We start from the raw sequence: 19387 nt of genomic DNA on the forward strand, positions 1-19387 counted from the left end.
CTTAGACTTACCACCGCCACAGCGCTGGACTGCAACAGCTCCTCAGCACTAATGGCTGTAAAATAGGCCACATTTGTCAGGACGTAGCCCACTGTGATGATAGCCATGGAGATGCAGATTGCAAGAGGGATGGTTCTGAAAGACACAAAGACATCATGTACGGGTCATTTCGCTTTTTCTGCTACCAAAGAATACAGAAGACTAGTTCCAGAGATGGATGTCATGGCACCAGCCATAACTGAGGGCTTTGTTGGCATATGGAAGAACATTTTATCAGAACAAAGTACCTTTGCAATTTAATGAGATCCATGGGGGCAGGCATTTTGTATGACTCGTCTATTGCTCTATCCCCAAACATGTGGGTCTATCCTACTCTTTACACCATGACTGTTACTGCCACACTGTCCTTACAATCACCTGGAAGGCTTGTTAAAGCACAGGCCACTGAGCCCATCCCTGGGTTTCTGATTTAATGGGATCAGCATCACTCCTGTGCTCCTGATGTTGTTGACCTGAGGCCCATAGGCCTCTCCACTATTAATCCACCACACTGACAGCTGTTTAAAGGGAGCCCTCCAAAGCATCTTTCACACTCAGGGTTTTCCCCTGAGGTGGCTTGTGGTGAAAACAAGTAAGTGCAAAGTTTTGGAAGCAAGAGAGTGGGCTGTATCCATCTTCTTAAAATGACGGCGATGATGGTATAAGAATTTTATATGTAAGGGAAGTGTTCACAATAATGACTCTGCACGGCCCTGCTGTGAGTTCAAAGGACTCTCAAGATCACGAGCATCTAATAAAGCAGCCGTGCAGATAATCCCATGAAATTAGGGGTGGCATGCTGTGAAGTATGGACGACTGGACAGTGCTGACACTGTGTGGCCTCAAGAAGTACCCAGCACAAATGCAATCTCATGTCTTCATTTAATGCAGTGGGAAAAGCCAGGAAGCTACTGACCCTCATAATTTGATTCCATGTTACCGATACACATTACTTGCTTAACATAATCGCCTCTTCAGACCCTTTCCAGTTCAGGCAACTTAAACCTTCAACTCCCTTCACAAAAGCTGTCCAGTTCTCTTGTAAAGCCATCCTGCTATCAGCCCTCATAGAGGCCTCACCCTGCAGGGTGCCACTAATGAAGACCTCAATATAATTTCTTCCAAGATGAAAATGCAGTGCAGAACCAGGAGGGGAAAAGCATGGACAACCTCACTTGCCAAGCTAGATGTGTTTAACACACTAAGTCCCAGCTCATTATACAGAATGGCAATTTCCCCTGCCGAGAACAGGCTAAACAAGCTAGTCAGCTACTGCCATTCATTATGCTGTTTGCAGCCTGACACTTGCCCTGATCCCCAAAGCCTTCAGCGTTGACCTCTAAATCCTGGCATCCGAACACAAAAGTAGCAGATGTTCTCCATCCCCAGTGTGAAGAGGGTCCCGTGGAATTTCCCCGTGAGCACCATAACAGACCTTGCTAGCTGTAATTGATATGTACTAAATTTAAATTAAAAAAAAGTCACTGAGCCAATGAAATACAAGGCAGTGAGACAATTAAAGATACATTCTATGGCTCTGGAACCAAATGACAATGCAGAGGGGTAGAAAGGAAAAGTGAGGATTCCTCCTTCCTAGCCAGTCACTGAGCTATTTTGAACTTGGGAGCTTTTAGCTTGCATAGTAGCCCCACCTGAAGAGGAGAGAAACAGAACCTCCACCATTCCTTCCAAGCACATGGTTGATTAAGGTATGTCAAGGTTCTATATTAATAAAAACTGAATTGACCTTGCTCAGTGCAGTGTGATACTAACTTGTGCAAGAAAAAAAAAAGTAAGGTCACACTCTATAATTCTGAAAAAAAGTAACAGAGAAATGTATGTGAAACTTGAGAGTGTGGTCCTCCAGCATGGAACTGAGCACCCTTCCCCAGCACCTTGAAGCCAGCACCTCCACACCCCACCTTTCTTGGGATGAGTGTTTCTCAATGGGGCTTTCAGTATCTTAGCAGAGGGCAGGCTTTGCTAACTCAGCCTTCTAGGTTAGCCCTGCTTTCTCACTGTGCCACTACCAAACAAAGCAGCAGTCGGTTCAGCCATTGGACTGAACTGCCCCAAAGTTCTATTAAGCATTCACATATGACCCTCACTTTATCCTTGGAGATTCCTGTGAGCTGCAAACATAAGCACTGTTTTATTTATGAAGAAATGGAGTCTTTGGTGTTTATGTAACTGTCCAAGGATGCTCAGCAGGTAAGTAGAAGCCGAGATTTGGATATGTGCATGACCTCACTTGAAATCAGGGCATTTTAACCCTGAAGTATGTATGGTTTCCTTAACTCTACCAATGTTCATGAAAATTAAACTGTAGAATACTAAGTGAGCCAAAAAAGTCTTATCAAGAGTACATTTCTAACAGGTTTGCTGTAAGGGAAGGGGAAAAATTCGGAGATTCGTTTTGGTCATGCTTCTGTAGAGCACAATTGGTAACGCCAGGAACATGTTCTCATCACTTGTTGTTGTTGTTGTTGTTGTTTAGAAGGAAAATATCTAGTTGGTGAATTTCTCCAGATGTATTTTTATATAAAAAGGAGAAACATCAACATGCTTGTCAAATAAGTTGTAATGAGTTATTAAGAAAAGTACTTTGGTAGCTCTGGGGGGAGGGGGGCAACCACAGGCACCTGAAATAAGAGTACAAAAAGAGAAAGGCTATGCTCTGGACCACAATATGCCAATAATTCTCTCTAATTAGATCAAACGAAGCCACGGGAACTGGAGACCCTGTGGCTACAGAGCCACTAGCATTACTGACTATCCTCAAGTTTCTTTTCACTTTGAGGGAAGGGGTGAGGGTGGGGGAGATTTTGTGGTTGCCTCAGCATAAATAGCATCCTTCACAAAGGCAAGCAGTTGACCTGATCAGGGCTGAGCACCATGTGGTTAAGTCCTGGTTACAAGTATCAAAGCACAAGAACCACTGGGTGAGCCGATAAAAGCTATTAGGCCACGTCAGAGTGATCTTCCTGGAGTCTTTAGATGCAGAGGGCAGATAAGCATGGTTAGAAACCCAAGAGGAAGGCCAGTGGCACAGGAAAAGAAATTGATTAGAGGAAGGAGAGGAGAGGCCGTGGGTATATCAAAGCTTCTAAATGACCGAGAGTTGGCCATCCATCGTAAACAGCGACAGAAGTGTTAGCTTTGTGGTAAGTATGAGCAGTGCACACCTGTAAGCCCTCGGCTCTCAGTGTTTGAACATGTTATGATGAACAAAACACAAGTTGACAAGAGCCTTCCACTATCTCGTACACTTTTTCCCATTAACAGGCAGTAAGTATGTGTAGCTGGTAGTTTTATTAGTTGAAAATTATCTTCAAAAATATCTTAGTCTTTCTACTGCCTAATTTAAATTGGCATCTCTAACCAGGCTGGCATACATAGAAGAATGTTTCATTCTTTGAGGCTACCAACCTGGAACTTTGAAGTGCCTGCTCGGGAGCTCCTTTCCTTTTCTAGTTGTTATGGGTGATGGCTCACTCTTCAAAAGTGATGGGTGGAGATCCATTTTTTAGAAATCAGGATAACCTCCCCACCCTCTACAAAGACCATTGCTATTGAAATGGAGGTGTGGCATTTCAGATCTTTGTGGAATGATACATAAAATCAATACAATTCACAACTGTATGTTTAAGTATGAGTTAACTTCTATACTCTTCTGGGAAGAGAAGCCAAGGCCCACGGAGATCAGTGACATGGACCAAGGTCACAGAAGCAATAAGTGGAGAGCTGCAAGCCAAACCCAGCCCTCTCTGTGCTTCAAGCTCTCAGAATGTCTGTTGCAATGATATCTGGACTGTTTGATGATGACTTTTATTTCAGCTTCAAGATCTGAAGGATCCTGGTATGCCCATAGATACACATATTTCATATAAGTGATACATTATTAGACCAACAGGCACACTACACATCATATGCCTGTGTCTGTGACTATGACCCAACAGTCACCACACATGGAGAAGCTCATAGGTATGTTGTGATTAAGTACCAAAGAGACTGTTTCCATGAATTCAATTTAGCCAGGAACTGCTGCTGTAAAATCTGAATGAGTAAATGCCACTTGATGCTCTAGCCATTTGAGGAAAACATTAAAGCAAAGGGAATTTTGCTACTCAGATGACCAGAGTAGTATCCTGATCACTTGAATTTAGGATGGTGCAAGGTTGTTTCATAATGGTTGACCAAAATATTCCAAGTCTGTTATGAATCAAGTCTGCTATGTCTATCACCATGAGGACCTAGAAGTCAGTGACTCCAAGGGATTTGCTCTTCTGTTTGAGATGTGTAACTGGACATGATGGCAAACAATACAGTTATTTAGAAAAACAAACAACAAAAAACCACATCCACTTACTCTCCTATGCTCTAAAACCTTCTAAGTGGCTCAGGTTTCAACTTTCTATTTAGAATGCATTAATATTTCAATGCATAAATTGGCATTCACCAAAAGAAAGGAAAAATCATCATGAATGGTCAGAAAGAGCAAAGAATGGCAAACTTTTATTATGTGAGATATAGATAGATAGATAGATAGATAGATAGATAGATAGATAGATAGATAAAAAACAAACTAGTATTTCCCAAGAATTTTTAAAAATCTGCTGAAAAAAAAGGGGGGAGGGGAGACTTTGCTCTTATGAAATTGAAACGCAGCCATGCCTCACTGCAATATAAAGTATCTATAATCATATTAAGTATCTTCTATTTATTTTAGAGACATACTTATTTCAGATTTTCTCTATAGTGACCTTGCAGGGACTTTGAAAGATTTATATGATTTTTTTCACAGATTTGACCAAAAAATAATTCAAACATCATTGTCTCTCTCATTAGATTCACCAACTTACTTTTGTAGAATTATCATTTATTTTATTATCACTGCTATTAATTCTTTCAATTCTTCAGACTTTAGTCATATATGATGGATCAAATGTGAATACGTTTAAAAAGCTTCCCTCATGTTTCATATTCATGATTTTATGTGCATGAGTTACTCATGTGTTCTGAGTCTTAGTCATAGCAATATCTTAACCAACTCCTAGATGTTGGACCACCTAATGTGTCTGTGTACTCCCTCACACTCTTAACAGGGACAATTATTACTATCATTGATGATTTTCCAATGTTTGAGTTCATATGCATTTCCTATTTTTCAATGATTTTGCCTCATTAATATTTAGTGTAGTGTGACTATATCTCTGGTTATCCATTTAGCATGGAAATGGGCTATTAAAAAGTAAAAGTAGAAACACATTTGGGTAGATGTAGCAAGCAACTGAGAAGGTATAATTTGACAGTAAAAGAAAAACAAACAAACAAAAACGTATCAAGAAGAAAATACCAGATGAACCTGTTTAATGTTCTTAAAGGATTTGTGTTCATGCCTAGTGACTGTTCTGGAGCACGGCTGAATACATCGATACAAGAAGCACATTGTGACAGAAGAGCAGACAAATATACCACTGAGTTCAAGTCTATCTGTCCCCCTCTCTGTCATGGAGCACAGCAAGACCATGGGTAGTTGTGCTGAAACACTCCAAAACCAGTTATTGTCTCATCTAAGCCTCACTGTTCTCTGCATCCACAGGCAAAGAAGTCCATAAAGGAGACCTGAGGAATTAACAGGCAAGGATTAAGACTGGAAGCCCACAGAGGCTTGGGAGAAAGAATACACATGGAAATGTATAACAGCAAGCACAGAAAGAGGACAAAAAAAAAAAAGGATATAAAGGATCAAGTTTTGCCCCAAACCTCGCAGGACAAATGATGAAGAAAAATGCAAACCTATGACTCAGAAATACAGGGTAATAAGCAATCACAAACATAAATATAAGCATTTTATCCCGTAAATACTTTATTTCTTGTCCTACTCCCAGAATAAATTCATACTAAATAAAATTATACAGCAAAATGTAGCGTGGGCATAAATTTTCATTTGCTTCCACTTTATACAATCTCAAAAACTTTGCATTATGTGCATCTCATTTTTCCTCATTTTCTGAAGATTTAGTGTGTGTCCTCTGGATACACTATAGTTATCTATATTTATCGTGAACAAACATAAGCATATTTTAGGCAAGTTCTAGTTTATAAAGACAAAACTGGCTTTAAATTAAATGCTTGCAATTAAATCATAGGATGAAATACCTTAATAGTAATAAATTAAATTCCACAGTAGTGGCTAGTTCTTATTTTTGCCATGATGTACATATAATATTTCCTCTTAAAATTCCATTAGTTTCCTCATGATTTGAGCCAAAATGCATTGAGGTTTCAGTGAACCACTTTTTACAATGGTGTTACTGAAAGTCAGATTTACAGACAAGGCACGTAATTACACACTAGTTTGTGTTCCTCTTTTAAAACTGCATTATTACTAAGAAGTAGCTAGCCAGAAAGAGAGCCCCCCCAGGCTTCCTCATGTGTAGGAAGGAACATGACTCATTCTTAACAGCAGGGTTTGAGTGGATGAATGAGTTAGAAGCTGAGATGGCATACTGCCCTAGCTGAGATCTACCCTAAGATTTCTATGTTACTTGATGCTCTGTCATGGTAACAAAGTCTCCCAGAGAATCAGTATCTGAAGAGAAGAGCATCCTCTGCCTCACTGTTTTGGAGATTTTGTGTATAATCACCTGACCTTGTTGCCTGGGACTGTGGCAAGGCAGTACTTCATGGCTGAAGTGTGTAATGGGATAAATCCTTTCCTCTCATGTCATGACCAAAGAGCAAAACTAAGGTTAAAAAAAAGAAACAAGGTCTCATAATCTCCTGCAAAAGTAAACTTCGATTGACTCAATAGACTTCCTGAGTGCCTGTGTGTAGATAAAGAACTCCTGTGAGTCTAGGGATGCTCTGAGAGGAGACAGAAAGTCCATCCTAAAGGGAAGCTCATTAAAACTCATAAATAAACAACTCAAAAACTTTAGGAAGTTCTTCCTCCATATGCATTTGTTGAGGACTGCTGAAAGACAATCTCAGGCACATCCAGCTGCCTACAAGAAACAGAGACCAGCTGAGCAGCCTGTTGAGCCGCCTGCTGAGCCGCCTGCTGATTGTGCAATGTACTCCAGGCTCCTAGCCTTTGTGGAAACCTCATGATAGGTTTTAGTGCCACAGTAGTCTTTGAGTCATTTCTGCTCCTGTAAGTTGACTCTCCGCCCATATTCCTATAAGTAACCTCAGTAAATTCATTGGTTCATCAAGTTGGACTATGGGAGTATACTTAATTTAACCTAATATTAGTTCCCTCCATTTATTTGTTCACTTCTCTCCAGGAATAGTGACAAACAATAAGGCTGCACCTCTTAATCGCTATGTCACCTCCTAATAAGACCACACATGAGCCAAGTCTTCATTTCCTGCCCCTTGGTGTAGGGGGAGGGAACATTTATTCTGTAGAAGACAGCAAGAGTACTTCCTGCGGAAGTCATACCATGGGAAGAAATATGAATTGCAAAATTAACCTAGACAAAAACCTACCAGGGAGGCATACATACCCAAAATGGGATATTATAAGATTAAAAAATAACCTTCTAATGGTTTGAAGACAACCCATGGGTGGGTTGATCGTTAGTTCAACAAGAATTAAACTTAAAAATAATCAAAGCATAAAGGACTTCTTTGTATGGATTTCTTTCTCTATATTTATAGATTTTAATTAGGTTAGATAAGACTAAAAATGTGGCATTATTAAGTAGTATTGTATAGTCTATTATTTTGTTTAACAACAGAGGAGTGAATGACATAAAAATCTTAATGGCTTAAATGACAATGTCAAATAAAAATGGACATTTGTCTGATCAAGTTAAGATAGAGAAAGTAAATCATTATTCAAACTTCCCAGAAACAGCAAAAACCCATCTTACTGCTCACAATTTCAAAGCATTACAAAGTATCTTGAACTCCTGAAAAATGCCACCAATCTAACAGAGAAAAACACAATTACCCACTTTTATCCTCAACAATGCAAAATTTAAATAAACTCCAGTGCTAAAAGCAAGGTAGTCTATATTGAGTTTACCCACTGCTGGGTGGTATATGCAAATTGGTGACAAAATTCTATCAGGCTGAAATGTATACTTAGTAGAAACTGACAACATGCCACACACATAAACTAAGCCAATCACATATCTGACAAATAATGAGAAATGAGACAGATAAACACATAGCCTTTCAATTTAGACAAAGTATTACTTCTGCCTCCAAATTTGGCTCCAATATCTCTGATCAGTGACATCAGATCAAGTTGACAATCTCTTAAATTTTCATATCTGATAGGCAAGTAGACAACTAGTTTTCAAATTAGATCTCTAGGAATCAGTCTAGAAGGTGGACAGTGGTCAGTCCTGGAGCAGAGTCACATCCATCAGTAGCTACATCTTCTTTTCTTGCTTTAATGCAAAATCATCTTGTTAAAAATGACGTGACCCAGAATTTTTTAATTAATTTTAAGATTATGCCCCCAAGGAATTTCGTTTATGCTTTAGTTAACATTTGGGGCTCAACTGTTGCTTTCTAACATACAACTTAAATATATGAATTTGTTTTTTCAAGTGCCTACATATGAATAATTACATCATCTGTATATTTCTGACCCTAGAAAGTTGGAAATAATTTTAATAGTATAGTAACTGAGGAAAAAATAATCATATTAGATTAAGCTGATCTTAGCAAGGAAAGTATAAAGTGGACGAAGGAGCTAATAGCCATGGTCTGCTTTAGACAAAGTGGCAAATCCCCTGTTGCAGTACACATGACATAGCAGTTCAAGGAAAGGAGGTAAAGAGAAAAAATAGAGTTGACGGGCTAAGCACACTGCCAGTCTGGAAAGATAATATGTCATTGTCAAGCAAGTAAGGATGGAGACTCCTAGCTAGAACGGTTGACAGCTGCCTGAAAAGGTCACAGAGGCCCACGGAATGACAGAGCCTGGTCACGCCCTCCCTCTCCTCTTCTCAAGCTGTCCAGCTATCAAGATTCATATTCCCAGAGAAGTGGAATGTTACCATTTTTTTATCATTCAGGAAAAAAGTAAAACCTTTTGGAAATCATGCTTTCATGCAGTCATCTTATATTTACTAATGTCTTTTCTTAGACCACAGTTTTTCAGGCAAACCTCTCTCTGAAGGAACATTACCAAGGCAAAGACACTGTCGATGACTCAGTGACACATGATCCAAGGGAAACAGAGAGGGTGCACACAAATCATTGATGCTTCATGTCCCCTCTCTTCTGTAATTTCCCCCAGCTCCTTCCCCACATCTCTGGAACTAAAAATTTCTGTACATACAATGCCAATGTAAGTAATTTGGGGGAGCTTTAAATTCCATTCCAAGTCTGACTTACATATTTGTTCTAACTTGATTTCATGGCATCATGAAAAGTCTCTATATTATAGCCTGAAAACTAGGTCTCATCAGGCAGAAATACAGGGTATTGGATGGGGGGACTCTAGAGGACACTCCCTGGAATGTTTGTCCCTCCACAGTTTTTGAAAAACACATCGCAGAGGATTCTCTGAAGCAGTGAGGTTCTTGCTCTTAGACCAGACACCAGAATGTAGATTTGCCTCTGCTTTCTCTTTCAGAGGACAACACAGGCACCAACTTTACAATCTCCTCTGTCCTCTTAAGATACACTGCTGTCGTCAGCAGGCATAGCACATTATTACTACTTCAAAGTGTGAGCCTGACTTAAAGAAAAATGAGGGTCACAGAAGGTAATTTAGTGGATAAGTGAGATGTCCACCCTCCTGATTCTAATCATATCACCTGTGATGGAATCAAACCCTTCGAGTACTACAACATTTGTGGGGGGGGCTATAGATTGCGATCTGTATGCAGGTGAGGTCCGTGAAATCTTAGTCAGATAAAGCTAGAGCCTGCAATTGAGCAATGGAAAGAGAAGGCAGGGATGAAATTTTTAGAGAGGAGACAGGGAGAGGACAGAGAAGGGGGTGGGGAATGAGGAGACAAGATGGAGCCTATAGGAGAGGATGATGAACCAGATCCTCATGGCCTGAAATAGCCACAGGTAGCTATGGCTATCATAGAAGAGCAATAGAATAATATAGGGCAATTTGTCCAATCTAGGTGGTCAGCTTGTATCAATATCCATTGAGTTTTGAGTTCTTTGTGTGGGCATTTTGTGGGTTGAGAATTTACTGTTATAAATCTGACTGATAAATTACAAGTATCTGGAGTTTTCATTTACTGGGTTACGGGGCTTGTGGCAGCTAGTTGCAAGGGAAGAATGACTTGAGAAATGTGAGCAGTTCAGCAGCAAAAGAACCACAGGAAACTGGGCAAACCACTGCTTTGGGATAGACTTGGGGGCAGAGAGACCGCATTGTCAGAGTGTAGCCAGCTTTAGCATGGATTGGTTTTTTAATAATTACACACTACAGAGGGCTTTATAAGTCATTGTTTTTTATAACTTGGGCATTTGTCAAAACTTTATTGTGTCCATCATTATCACCTGAAATTCAAGACAGCATGCACAGCAATACTATAAAGGTAAAAGCCAACTGTACTTAGCAAGCTCACTGACACCAAGCTTATGCATTTGACCAATACTTGCCAAATATCATCTATTGGCTAATTATTATAAGTAAACTGATTAATATACAGGAATTCTCTAACAAGTAAAGTCCAAAATTCAAATAGCACCAGGGGTAGGGGCTCATCTTCTTAGAAGACTGTTTATCTGAGATTTCCATGTTCTAGTTAGTCTTAGGTTGAAGTGTTCCTCCTTAAGAGAACTCTCCCTTCCTTTTCTAAGTAGGTCTCAGAACAGTGTGTGCAAGTCTTTCTTTATGAATTCATACACAACAAATTCCACAAAGAAAGTAAGTGTATTCCCTGAGCACTCTAAAGCTTCCCAAGGAGGGAATGTCTGTCCCTCTCATGTATAACTAATTTTATGCTTCTGTATGTGTTTGCACACATGTCTAGATGACTACATGTGTATGCATTTGTGTGTATGCACCAGATGATAATCTTGGAGAGGTATCTTCTATCTTTTGTTTGATGTGGGGTCTCTCTTAGCCTGGAACTTCTCCAAGTACCCAGCCAACTGTCCGGGGTCTATTTGTCTCTTACCATCGAAAAGAACACGTCACAATCCTGTTTTGTTTGGCAAATTGGTTGGTAGGTTGGGTTGATCTTATTTGTTAGTTTGTTTAGTTGTTTGGTTACTTTGACAGATACAAGCTAGAGTTATCTGCAAAGGTGAATGTTAATCAAGAAAATATCCTTGTTAGATTGCCTGTAGACAAGCTTGTGGGAGCATTTTATCAATTGCTGAATGATGTGGGAGGACCCAGACAGTTGTGGGTAATTCTACCCTTAAGCATATGGTTCTGTGCTATATAAGAAGCTGCAAGGTATTGGCATAAAAACAGAAATGTTGATCAATGAGGTAGAATCAAAGACCAAGAAATAAACCCACACACCTATAAACACTAGATTTTTTTAGTGAAGAAGCCAAAACCATACAATGAAAAAAGAAAGCATCTTTAACAGATACTGCTACTCTAATTGTATGTTTGCATGAAAATAGATCCATATTCACCACCCTGCACAAAGTCCAAGGGGAACAAAGTCATCAACATAAAACTGGACACACTAAATCTCATAGAAGAGAAAGTAGGGAATAACTTTGACTGCATTGGTATAGGAAACAACTTTTTGAACAGAATACCAACAGCACAGGCATTAAGATCAACAATTAATAAATGAGACTTTATGAAACTGAAATGCTTCTGTAAGACAAAGGATACTGTAAATAAGACAAAAACAATAGGACTAATATCCAAAATTCATAAAAAAAAAACTGAAGAAATTAGATACCAACAAACCAAATAACCTGATTAAAAATGGGGTATGGAGCTAAACAGAATTCTCAACAAAGAAGTCTCCAATGGCCAACAAGCACTTTAAAAAATGTTCAGCATCCTTAGTCATCAGGGAAATGTAAATCAAAATGGCTCTGAGATTTTATCTTACACCCATCAGAGTGACTAATACATGCTGGCGAGGATGTGGAACATGGGGAACACCCTTCCATTGCTAGAGGGAGTACAAACTTGTATAACCACTTTGGAAATCAATTCGATGGTTTCTCAGAAAATTAGGAATGGTTCCATCTCAAGTCCCAACTAAACCACTCCTGAGCATATGCCCAAATGATGCTCCAGCTATGTTCCTGGTAGCTTTGTTCATAATAACTGGAAACTGGAAACAACCTAGATGTCCCTCAAATGAAGAATAGATAAAGAAAATATGGTATATTTACATAACATAATACTACTCAGCTATTAAAAAACAAAGACATCAAGAAATTTGCAGGCAAATACATGGGAACTAGAAAAGATCATCTTGGGTGTGGTAACCCAGACCCAGAAAGATAAATATGGTGTGTACTCATTTATAAGTAGATATTAGCCATAAAACACAGGATAACCATGCTACAGTCTATAGATCCAATGGAGCTAACTAACAAGGAGGGCCCAAGGGAAAACACTTAAATCTCATTCAGAAGAAGTAAAATAGACATCAAAGGTGAATGGAGGGAGAGAACTGGATGGGAGAGAGGGTGAAGAGGGATACAGGGGTAGGGATCAGATATGAGTAGAGCAGAGGAGAGAGAGAACTGGAGAGAGAAAGGAAATCAGTGGAGGGGGTCATCTCTAGGCTGAGCTGAAAACTTCGGACAGAGGTGGCTCCTAGGAATCTATGGGATGACTCTAGCTAATACTCCTAGCAGCAAGGGATATGAAGCCTGAAGTGGCTCCTGTAGCCAGGTAGGACTTCCAGTGGACGGAGGGGGACTCCAATCTACCCACAGAACCTTCAACCCAAAATTTGTCCTGCCTACAAGATGTGCAGGGGAAAAGATAGAGCAGAGATGGAAGACCAAACAATGACTGGCCCAATTGAGACCTATCCCATGGGAGAAAGCCAACCTATTAGTGATACTATTATAATACTATTAGTGATACAACACTATTAATAATATTCTGCTATGCTTACAGATAGAAGCCTAGCTTAACTGTCTCCTGAGGCTTTATCCAGCAGCAGATAGACACAGATACAGAGACCCACAGACAAATGTTAGGCAGAGCTCAGGCAGTTTTATGCAAGAGAGGGAGCCAGAGGGGTTAAGGACCCCATAAGGAGACCTACAGAGTGAACTAACCTGGGTCCATGGGGGCTCATAGAGACTCAACCGCCAACCAAGGAGCACCCTCAGGCTGTAGCTGGGCGCCCTATGCATATGCAGCAGCTGTGCAGCTTGGTCTTCTTGTGGGTCCCTTAACAATTGGAGTGGGTCTATCTCCGACTCTGTTGCCTGCAGTTGGATCCCTTTTCCCCTAGCTGAGCTGCTTTGTCTGGCCTCAGTGAGAGAGCATGCACTCAGTCCTGCAATGACTTGACGTGTCAGTGTGGGGGTGTGTGTTGGTATGAAGACCTCCCCTTCTCTGAGGAGAAAAGGAGAGGGGATATGGGTGGAGTGGGGATGTGAGGTAGGAGGGGGGCCTATGATTGGGGTGTGAAGTGAATACATACATACATACATACATACATACATACATACATACATACAAACATTCATGCATACATACATAAAAAGAAAAACCAAAAGCAAGCTGAGCAAGCTATAAGGATCAAGCCAATAGGCAGCATTCCTCTCTGGCCTATGTTTCCATTCTTGAGTGGAGTTCCTTCTCTGACTTCCTTCAGTAATGTAGTAGGAGCTGAGAGCTGTAAAACGAAATAAGCCCTTTCCTCTCCAAGTTGCTTCCGGACATGGCGTTCATCACAGCAAAAGAGACCAAACAAATGCAGCCATTTTGCCCAGTTCCTCCACAATGGGTTACAGAAATGGAGTTCAGGCCCTCACACTTGCACACTTCACACTTGTTGAAGACTAGCCCAGTTCTCTAGCACAAGTATAGCTTACTTTTATGTAACTTCTAAACACACATGGAAAGGGCTCTTGGCTTCTTTGCTTTCTGTTATTCATCATCATCATCATCATGATGTGTGTATAGGTTTTATTTCTTCACATGTACGTTTACACACCATGTGTCTGCAATGTCTGAGCTGGCCAGAAGAGAGTGTTAGATCCCCTGGGGACTGGAGTCACAAATGATTTTAATTCCCCGAATAAGTGATAGAAATCTAACCTAGGTTCTTTGTAGGAGTGGCCATTGCTCTTAAGTATTGAACTATCTCTCCAGTCCTGGCCTCTGTTAAATTTTAAACTTATGTACTTTCTTTCAAGGACATCTCCAACAAGAAAGAACTCTCATTAGAACAGGAGGAGACAGTTATTCCATTGGAAGCTCCAATTTAGCAAATTTTTAAAAAGAATCAATTAAAATAAGACAAGGTTTAATAGTAGCAAAAAGACATAAAATAGGACAGATTTAAATCACTTCAAGGAAACTACGGCATTCCTTAATCCACATTCTTAAATGACTCTCCCGACCACGTGATAACTCAGCAAAGGTCCCAAGGAAGATCCTAGATAAGTGAATCGTAAACTGAAGCAATGAGGGAACTCGATCAGAGAAGGAAATGCTCATCCCACCAAAGTGTCCTGCAGATGACAATTATAAAGTCTCTCAGGACACCCAATGTATGAACAAGATGACACTACTCCTAGCAAAGATGATTTTTAACTAAATGCAGGAAACCCCTAGATTCATGTAGTAGCCACACACAAACATTTCTCCATAAAACAAGGACTGACTGGAAACCGGCACTGAACCAGAAAGGCAATGGGATAAACCAGACCACTGCCAGACTCCCTGTTAAAACAATGCATGGCTGGAGGAACACTGCAACTGTGCTGGTTGGTGCTTAAGGTTTTTTTTTTTTTTTATGTATTATTTAAACATACCAAGTACCCTGAAACCATCCCGGGGAAACAGGCTGGTGATGACATAAGTCATATCACCATAACCACTTTGCAAGGAAAGTAGCAGACATGTTAAGATCAGAACAATTTGATTTCTGTATTTCTTCAACAGATATTTTCCTTTGAAAGAGAAGACACCAAGGAGAATAGTACGTATTCATCGTTTTAAGTGCAGAGTGGAATCTACTTAATTGCTTAGGAAATACATTCATTGTTTCTCCAAAGTGTGATAAAAGGTTAATTCTCATTATTATGAGCCCAAAAAGGTTGGATCTATTTATATATAAGAAACTTAACTAATATTTAATCTTCAATGGGCAATGTTTGCAATTACAAATATCATAGGCAATATTTCTTCATGTTAGCACTGGTACTTCTGCTAATATTTTGGCATGTTTTTATATTAAAAGTATTCTGAAAAATAGAATATTGTGTTTAAGAAGTATGATGTTAACGTATTTCAGAGGGAAGTGAAGAGATTAAGGCCATTCACAGCCACTTCCATTTATTAATTTTTTTCTAATCTGAGAAGACAAAAGAAGCAAACCTAATAATTAAGCATGGCACATAGAGAATGAACTATATGGTGAAGGATATCTGCCACACAAAGTGTACAGCGGGGGTATTACTACAAGAGATAACACCTTCAAGATAACTTGAAAAGCTATAAGCATTACATTTCAAAGCACTGTTCATATTATTTCCATATATAGAAAAAGCTGAACAGAAAAGTCCTCCATGCAAACATAAGTTGTACTCAATATGGATTTGTTTAGAGTGATAAGGTAATAATTGAAGCGGCATTTCTCTCCAAAGTAAAAAGAGATTTTTGAAGATTTTTTAATAATAAAATTGTATAGTAATTGGCTGTTATACCAATAGAATGATAAATGAAGTGGAATAAATTACCTAAAAATATCTTAGTATAGAACATAAAATTTAATGTGTATTATCATATCATGACAAGTGTCATAATTTATAAGCTTCATAAACATAGGGATATTATTACTTGGATAATGCTGAGTTGTTGAGAGATTTTGGGAGAAAAATCTAGATGATAGATAGATAGATAGATAGATAGATAGATAGATAGATAGATATAGAGATCTGTGTGTGTGTGTGTGTGTGTGTGTGTCAGTGTGTGTGAAAGAGAAAGATTTAAATGTTGTATAGAAAAGGTTATGACCATAAAAGCAATATACATAAATAAATGCTTACTATATTTAAATACAAATGCAAAATTTCTACAAACTGGCATCTCAAATGAACAGAACAAGAGTGACATGTAATAAAATATGAGAAAATAACTGCACCACTAGGTTGTGTGCTCAGGCCCTAAAACTACAAAGAAAGAAAACTGGGACAAATAACAAAATGTGGTGACACCCAGTGCTGGTCTCAGGAAAACAATGTCTCTTCTCTACAAGGCATTTTGGTGTCACAAACAGTGACCATTTGAATGCTCATTGCATATGAAATAGTAGATAAAACCCAGCATCCAATCCTAAGGAAATAATTGGATATACAGGAAAATCTGGAATCTAGCATGATTGCATCGAGGAAAAATGTTTTCAAATTCAACAATAAGAAGATATACTAAAGGCACGCCATCCATCATGAAAATAGTGTCCACTGAGAAATTAGAGGCAGGGAAATCAAATGGAATAGCATGAGATGGAAAAAACTGGGCTAGATCTGTAGGCACATGATTAGAGGGTGAGCCACAGCAGGACTGAAAAGCAAGACTGGAGGTGGGGTGGTAATGAGGTAGACAATGCCCTGGGGAACACAATAAACTAGCAAACGGTTAATAATGGAATGCCAATAGTGAAGAGAAATGTGTATGTATCTTTACCCAAGCAACATAATCAAGCACACAAGACCACACTCACACAGGAACCAATAACCAGAATTATCCAAATGAACACTATTTTGACTCAATATTATTGACAGACTCTACATTTCTCTTTCATAGTTTCTTGGAATTTTCAAATTTGGCCATCTGTTATTATTATATATATTGTTATATAGAAAATATATATTACCGTATTGGAAATCCAATAAAAATTATTTTCATTGCTATTAAACATGTTACTTTTACTCTTTTAGCAGAATATATATGCAGAAAAAATTTGTCATTTGACTAAATGGATTATTGGATCACAACTACTTTTTTAAGTCCCAGCTACTTTAAAATTTGAAAAGTAACACGTGCTCTTCAGGAGAATACAGAAACAAGATAATCAGGGTGGTCTGGGGGGTCTAAGCGGCTCTGTTCAGAAGGGCAGAGTGGGAAGACAGGGTTTAGAATCCTGAAAATTCCACTTGACTCTCTTATAGGAATGACAGCTTCACTGACATCATGTTTAGAGAACAGGGAGTTTTTCTACTCTGCTTAGTCACAGATTTGTGTTATCAGCCTGAAGTTTTAAAAAGCAGCTAGACACCCAGAGTAGAGCTTTCTCCCATGCTGGGTCCACAGCTTACTCAGCTTGTGGCTTAGTATAAAGAGGAAAGCCCCATGACTCAGAACATGGTGTTCCTGAATCCAGTGCATACTTGGTTTCTCTCAACACTGTCTCTTGATAATCTCTCCCAGTTGAGAGGACACTGCATCAGGACAAACAAGTAGATAAACATGTACATATGTTCAGAGCATATTTAAACTTTCTCACTTAAGGCTCTACAGAGCTATAAAAGAACACCTGAGATCTGTGACCCTCATCCCTGACTAGCCCAGAGCTTTTGTCATGCCAGTCAGAAGACAAAAACTAACTGTGTCTTCTGTGTCAATTTCTCTGTTTGTTCCCTGAGGATGAAATACAGAAAGTGGAAGTTTCATTGTTTGACTGTAACAATAATGGAAAAATTAAATATAGCCACTCAAAGAGCGACCAAGAATCTTTTAGGAGCCAGTGTACCTGTGAGGACATCCGAGCTGATAGACTTAGCTATTCTTTAACTTCTGAAATTCCAGCATCTCTACCTTAAAATGTTTCTCACGATCTTCATTAATGACCTGGAATAAATCACTTCCTTCTACTGTTCTAGGAGCCACATTCATTATCTGTGTGTACAACAACCTTAGAAACCTGAATGGCAAAGCTATTGACTTTACTGTTTGAAGAGCAGTTTTATTAAATGACACACAGAACATGTTTAATGGTGATGTTTCCCCACCAGCTAATTTCAAGGCTACAATCTTGCCATGGCCACCTGTCTCAAATTGTGGATTCTTTACATTTTAACTCTCACATTATAGATTAGCATGACTTATTTTCTCAAGCCAAGTTTATCATGGCTTAACCATGGCAAGGGAATTCTTTAATAAACTAAGGCATACAAGACATTTCAATGTTCAGGCATAAAGGAAGATAAATGAGAACATAGCTATTGGTACAAGTTGTTAATATGAAGATTTTTGAGACATTGCTATTTGTTCCTGAGAGAATGAGAATAGAATAGCAGCCGAATCAGAAAGAGAAATGACATCATGAGAAACCAACAGACCTGACAATTTGGAAAGGTAGGGCCCACGATGCCTATAAAAGCCCTATGTAATGTAAGTATCTCAGGCCTTCAAAATGACTGCACTTATAGCATCGTGTATTCTAACCTGTCACCCTTCATTTTGTGTAAGAAGAGTACAACACTTAAGTTTCAACTCTTCACGTGTTAATGTACATTTGAATGGGATGCTATAAACCTAAGTTCATTAAGAATTTTCTAAATGGTACTGTGTGCCATCTACAAAATATGAAGTTTTTTGATTATAGCATTGTCATGCTAAAATGCACACCAAGTCTGAGAGCTGGTATGTATGCCTTTCCCATGGGTAGAACTATCTACTCTACTTCTGTAGGAGAGAATGTAAGAAAATAAAAAAAAATACAGCACAACAGCAAATAGCTAGCCATTCCATAGAACCATAGCCAATTTCCTTAGAAAGCCAAGTACAGAAATAGTCTATGACTTTATAAGATACCCTCCATGGCAAAGATTACAAATGCTCACCTCTGAAAATGAGATAAATTCTTCTTCATAGAGAGTGGTGTTTCAAACAAGGGTGTCATTTGCCTTGTGGTAATGTGCAAACTGAGCATTAAGGCAAGGGAGAAGGGGGGAAGAAAAGAGAGAAAAGAAGGCCTGGTAATTTCTAGAGATTGAAAATAGGTAATAATGTCATGTTGTTAAAAAATATAAAAATAAGCTGGGTGTGATGGTACATGCCTTTAATCCCAGCACTCAAGTGCCACAGATAGATGGATCTCTGTGTGCTTGAGCTGTGAGCTGAATTCTAGGATATCCAGAGTTACATAAAAAGGAAAGTTTGCCTCAAAGAGAGCAAGAAGGAAGGAAGGAAGGAAGGAAGGAAGGAAGGAAGGAAGGAAGGAAGGAAGGAAGG

The 19387-nt window shown here is 39.1% G+C and overlaps 1 protein-coding gene across 1 annotated transcript in view; it reads right to left on the reverse strand.

Moving 5' to 3' along the window:
- Positions 1-19387, reverse strand: part of Slc7a11 (solute carrier family 7 member 11) — a 68493-nt gene that overhangs the window by 11728 nt on the left and 37378 nt on the right. The window contains exon 7 of the mRNA XM_028763668.1: positions 12-135. Within this exon, the coding sequence (XP_028619501.1) occupies positions 12-135 (124 nt within the window). The remainder of the gene's footprint in view (positions 1-11; positions 136-19387) is intronic.

Source organism: Grammomys surdaster, unplaced genomic scaffold, assembly GCF_004785775.1.
Source record: "Grammomys surdaster isolate TR1022 unplaced genomic scaffold, NIH_TR_1.0 139, whole genome shotgun sequence".
In the NCBI taxonomy this organism is placed as follows: domain Eukaryota; kingdom Metazoa; phylum Chordata; class Mammalia; order Rodentia; family Muridae; genus Grammomys; species Grammomys surdaster.